The sequence below is a fragment of the Vanessa atalanta genome, chromosome 21 (assembly GCF_905147765.1).
Source record: "Vanessa atalanta chromosome 21, ilVanAtal1.2, whole genome shotgun sequence".
Taxonomy (NCBI): domain Eukaryota; kingdom Metazoa; phylum Arthropoda; class Insecta; order Lepidoptera; family Nymphalidae; genus Vanessa; species Vanessa atalanta.
This window is the reverse complement of record NC_061891.1, coordinates 1,221,427-1,227,792: the sequence shown is the minus strand read 5'-3', so window position 1 is coordinate 1,227,792 and position 6,366 is coordinate 1,221,427. Positions and strand designations below refer to the sequence as shown.

Below are 6,366 nucleotides of genomic sequence, written 5' to 3'. Positions count from 1 at the left end.
TGACATAAATGACACAATATATTTTAGACATTCCGCCCACCAAGAACTCGTTCTTTCAAATTACTCACAAAATAAAAAATGAAGTTATATAATAATATAAAGGCCGCCCACCATGACACAGTAAATTAAACGAGTATAACAACAATTATAGTAAATAAATTTAGAACAAACACAAACACACAACTTTAACACTCTTAATCACAATAACAAGATTTAATCACCATTGACAGACTCAGTCATGGGTAAAAAACAAAGTTTGTTACAAGCTCTTTTGAGAAGACCATTCTTGGTTTTAACTGTAACAACACGGGTTATGTTGTCCTTCCCCGAGTGCTTCTCCTCAATTTTTCCAAGTAGCCACTTTGCGGGTGGCAAATTTTCGTCTCTGATAATGACTATATCACCAATCTCTGGTTCAGCTCTCTTCGATAACCACTTAAACCGTTGGTTTAATGTAATCAGATATTCAGCTGACCATCTCTTCCAGAAATCATTTAACATTTTTTGTACAAGTTTCCATCGCTGTAGACCTGTGATATTGCTTTTGGAGTAATCTTCATCAGGAATTGTTATCAATGGTTCTCCAATAAGGAAATGACCGGGAGTTAGTGGCAATACGTCATCCGAATTATCACTCAATTGACAAAACGGTCGTGAATTCAAACACGCCTCTATCTGTGTCAGTACCGTAGAAAGCTCTTCATAAGTTAGAGTAGTGTCACCTATAACTCTTTTGAGATGAAACTTTGTAGATCGAACACCGGCCTCCCAAAGTCCTCCAAAATTTGGTGCTTGAGGTGGTATATAGTGCCACGTAGTACCTTCATTTGCTAGCAAGGTTTTTATTTCCGTAGAAAAGTCAGAAGTTGCCTTATTAAACATCTCTCTCAATTCTTTATCAGCACCTACAAAATTGGTACCATTATCGCTATACAGATCCTTACAATAGCCCCTTCTGCTCACGAATCTTCGAAAGGCTGCTATGAACCCTTCAGTAGATAGGTTGGAAACTGCTTCTAAGTGGATAGCGCGGGTAACCATACATATAAAAACACATATATAGCCCTTATAAGATTTTGAACCGCGATCTGGCGCGACTCTCAATTTTATGAAGCCAGTAAAATCTACTCCCGTAGACTTAAATGCTCTCTCCGGCTTCAGTCTCACTGACGGGAGTTGACCCATAAATGGATGAGTTTTTTGTCGTGAATATCTGACGCAAGTAATACAATTTCTGTAGCATTTTTTCACATTATCTATTGCCCTTAATATCCAAAACTTTGATCTTAAATAATTTAGCATTGCTAGCGGTCCACCATGCAGGGTTTTTAAATGAGCATCTTGTATAATTAATTTTGTGAGGTGACTCGTACTAGGTAAAATAATAGAATGTTTCGTATCAAAACTTGCCTGAGAATGTTCAATGCGACCACCAACTCTTAAAATACCATCGACATCAAGAATAGGACAAAGGGTATGTAAATTGCTAGATTTTGATACGTATCTATTAGACTTTAACTTATTAATATCATTCTTAAAATGAAAATATTGGGTGTCTTTTATACAAATTCGTAAAACTGTGTTCCTTTCTTCCGGCGTAATGTTTTCTGGTAGGAGTTTCATCTTATTTGGTATTCTCCATAGCAGAACTCTTCGACAATAAGATAAAACTCGCAATAGTCTCTGCAAATTCGAAAATTTCGTCCACAGGAATTCCTCTTCCTTTATTTGAACTACTGCGCTCATATTCTTAATGGATCTTTGTTCCTCGTTAGTTATAAAATCACTGGATTTATATGATTTGTACTCATTAATCTCTTTGAGCCATGATGGGCCACACCACCATAAATTGAGATCCTTCAAGTCTTCGGCTTGAATTCCTCTTGATGCACAATCAGCAGGATTCTCCTTTGAGTTGACATGATTCCATTGGTCTCTATTTAGAATCGTCAATAATTCTGACACTCTATTGCTGACGAACGTCGTCCAACGACTTGGTTCGCCGCTTATCCATGCTAACACTATGGTGGAATCGGACCAAGCTCGTAATTGTTCCTTTGGAATGTTAAGAACTTGCGACACTTCAAACATTAATTGAGCTGCAAGAAGAGCTGCACATAGTTCAAGACGTGGGATGGATATTTCTTTCTCCACTGGGGCAACTCTAGTTCTTGCCGTGATTAGATGAACTCTAACATTCCCTATTTCATCTCTACTTTTCATGTAAACTGCAGCAGCATAGGCAGCTTGCGAAGCATCTGCAAATGCGTGAAGTTCTACGTAATAGTCACGTTTTACTTGCAACCATCTTGGAATCATTATGCCTTGTACGTTAACCAAATCACGTCGAAACGCTAGCCACTCTTTTAACAGGTCTGGTGTAAGGTTATCATCCCAAGCTAAACCAGACTTCCACAACTTCTGCATGTAAATTTTGGCTGTAATGATAACAGGCGCAATCCATCCCAATGGATCGTACAATCTTGCGATATCTGATAATACCTTCCTTTTCGTTATGGGCATATCTGCTTCAGGTAAATGATGCAAGTATTCAAAATTATCTGTATTTTTATTCCAACATATACCTAGAACTTTAATCATATTATTTTCTTTAAAAATCACAGCTTGATCTGATCTTATTTTATCTGCTTTGATGTGATTAAGTAACTTCTCGCTATTTGTGCACCACTTTTGTAGACAAAAGCCTCCAGCATTCATCAATTTGTTCATTTGATCGTAGATATCAATAATCTCAACTTCGTCATCACCGCCCGTTAATAAGTCATCCATATAAAAATCTTGCAAAGTTATCTTGGCTGCTATTGGGTACTTGGACTTCTCATCTATTGCTAGTTGTTGCAGACATTTTACGGCTAAATATGGTGCGCATGAGGTACCAAATGTGAGTCTTACATGTTTATAGGTTTCTATGGGTTTATTCGGATCAAATCTCCACAAAATTCTCAGACAATCTGAATCATCACTATGTACACGAATCTGCCTGTACATTTGTACAATATCAGCTACAACACAGTATGGATGAAGTCTCCATCTCATTAAAATATGCCTAAGATCTTGTTGAAGCTTAGGACCTATGATAAAGCAGCTATTCAATGAAACGTTGTTAGATCCTTTACAAGAGGCGTCAAAAACACATCGAACCTTGGTAGTTTCTTTGTCTTCTCTTACAACAGCGTGATGTGGAAGATAAAATGCTCTAGAATTCGAATCTGAATTCGAGACCTTAATAATATGACCTTGAATGATGTAATCTTCTATCACCTTTTTATAATCATCATATAAGGCTGGATTTTTTATTAGTTTTCGTTCTAGTAGTTTAAATCTTCTTAGTGCAATTTCTTTTGTTTCACCTTTAAAACACTGTGGATCTTCTTCCTTAAATGGTAACCTTACTATGTACCGTCCTTCTTCATCTCTTTTTGTTGTTTTTTCAAAAAACTCTTCACAAATTGTCTCGTCTCTTGTCATTTTCTTAACTATATTCTCTGGTCCTCTTTCTATCTCCCAAAATTTGGTTAAGAGTTGGTCCTCTTCCAATTGTAGATGGAGATTGATAATCTTATTATATTTATTAGTCTTATGAATACGTCCTGATAATATCCAACCTAATTGCGTGTTCTGTGCAATGAGGCCACACTTCGATGGATGTTTCTTAAGACCCTCTAAGATGATTTGGCTAAGAATGTCAACGCCCAAAATAATATCAACTCTGCTTGGTTCTCCGAATTGCGGATCCGCCAGTGATAAATTCTCAATTTCTGGCCAGTCCGTGATTGAAGTTGTATTATTTGGTAAGAAGGAAGTCAATTTACTCAAGACAAATGCTTCAACTGGCATTGTAAAAGAATGATATCGTGACTCTAGTATAAATGAAACCGAACTCTTTGTACGTGTCTTCCCGTCTCCTACTCCTGTTATAAGGCCATTCACTGATGTACGTTCAAGACCCAAAGCTTGAACAGTAGCTTCGTTGATAAATGATGCCTCAGAACCTTGATCTATAAGAGCACGTGCAAATTGATAATAGCCAGTTTTTGCTTTAATTTTGACCACTGCTGTAGCCAATAATACTTCTCTGCGTGTCTCCTGTGTAAAGTGAGTTGATATCTTAGTTTCAGTTTCTGTTGCGATGTTAAGCTCCTTCGACTCGCAAGGAGATGATTCTTGTTTTCGTTCAATATGCAACAAAGAGTGATGACGTTTTCCACAACGCCGACAGCAGGTTGATTGGCGACAAAACTTAACTGCATGATTATGTCCCAAACAATTAAAACACAATCTCTTTGCTTGCACAAACTCAGTTCTTTCTTCAGGAGATTTATTTGCAAATTGCTTGCATTGATATAGTATGTGTGATCCAGAACACATAGTGCAGGTATTTGTACGTGAAATAGCTCCATTTTTGTCATAAGTGGAATGAAATAATTTCTGCTTGATTAATTGTTTTGATGGATTTATCATCTCTAATGTTCTAAAGCGTGTTTCTAGAAATTGTGATAAATCTTTCCACGTCGGTAAGGCGTCTGACTCAGTCTGACTAACATGCACTTCCCATTGCTTACAAGATTCTTGATCTAACTTGGATACAACTAAATAATTAATGAATAAGTCCCAATTTTCAATGTTTACACCTAAGTTGCTCAGAGATTTCAGGCACGCTGTAGTAGTATCCAAAAGTTGTTTTAAATTAACCGCCGAATCAGTAATTATATTTCTTTGGCAAAATAGCTTCTTCATAATCTCATTGGTATTGTATCTGAAATTATTGTAGCGCTTGACTAACATTTTCCACGCTTCACCATAATTAATTTCTGTAGTTGATAAATTTTTTAAGAGCAGTCTTTTGGGAGAACCTGCAAACCTATTGCAGGTTCTCCCAAAAGACTGCTCTTTAGATAATGCAGCTTTTGCACGCCACTTAAACTTCCGTTTTCATGGATGAGTGATACAAAGAGATCATAAAATGTTTGCCATTCATCATAACCACCTGAAAATGTTGGTAAATTAATCTGCGGCAATCGTACTTCATACATGTTCGTCGGCTGATTTGAAGAATTTTTCTTTGAAATTGTTGACGTTATTTGCTCAAGATCTTCTTTTAACTTCACTTTGAATTCGAAATAAATTTCATCATATTTATCAAAGATCTCATTTCTAAAGTAACTTAATTTTATTTTATCAGCAACTGTCACTTTAGAAACTATTTCTAAATGTTGATCAAAGAAAATCGGATATAATTTATCTATATGTTCAAGCTTCGATTCTATATATGCCCGTGTAATTCTTTCCCTTGGTGATTTTTTATAATTGCGAAAAGCTTTCTGTAAATTTTCTAATTGATCTTCTTGTTTTAAAATCGTAGACTCCATTTTATAGTTTGATTTACTAAACTGTCAATGTCAACGAACTCATATTTTGAAATCTTGAAATTACATATATAATTCAGTCCTTTAATACATTTTTTTTAAATCTGTATATATATCGCGAATATTTGAAGTCTCAGTTGAACACAATTTATTTTTAAGTCTTTCGGAATTACACAATCATTATTTTTTCTAAGTCCCACAATTTCACAGATTATTCTTAGTCTTTTATCGCACTTTTATTTTAACATAGGTTCAGTTTTCCACTCAATACACGATGTTCTAAGTCCATAATGTATCTTCCTCCTCAATCCTGAATATTTCCCGGGTTTCGGCACCAGAATGTCAACACTGCACTACTATACTGATCACACTACTCACTAGATGAATTAAACTTCCATGTTCTTGAATAACTCAATTTATTGACTCGCATACAATATTCATATGTAAATCATTTGTACAAAACATCAGCGCGATTTAAAAGACAAGTAATTCCATCTATACAATTTTATGAGAAATATAACTAATTGACATAAATGACACAATATATTTTAGACAATTATTATAAAAAATAGTTATACTTTACCTCATAAATTAATTATATGAATATGAAGACAAATTAGATAACATAGTATATTTAACCCCTTTTGCTTGGCGTCACATTTTTATTTTATACCTCAGCTACCCCCTGCTCACATATGACGTCATGTCTCCCATATTTTACACCATTTTTCTCCTTGATAATAATCCTCTAATTATATGACGTTCATCCTTAGTTAATTCTATTTTTCATCATTATTCAGTATGAATATAATCTATTGAAGGCAGCCCTTAGTAACTACTTACACCTTGTGATAGTTTGTATCCAGTTATGGATTACTTCTTTTAATCATTATTAAAATCAAAATATTCCTAATTCAAGTAGGCTCATAAAAGCATCTTAGAATGGTCATGTTACAGTTTGGAATTCAATGTAAAGTTA

The 6,366-nt window shown here is 35.2% G+C and overlaps 1 protein-coding gene across 1 annotated transcript; it reads right to left on the bottom strand.

The window, feature by feature from the left end:
- Positions 1 to 213: 213 nt before the first annotated feature.
- LOC125072186 lies at positions 214 to 3,858 on the bottom strand. The gene is made up of 2 exons (XM_047682712.1): positions 1,566 to 3,858; positions 214 to 905 (listed from the first exon to the last, which is right to left on the bottom strand). Exons 1-2 carry the CDS (start codon positions 3,856 to 3,858, stop codon positions 214 to 216), a joined length of 2,985 nt encoding a protein of 994 aa, XP_047538668.1.
- Between the last annotated feature and the right edge of the window lie 2,508 nt (positions 3,859 to 6,366).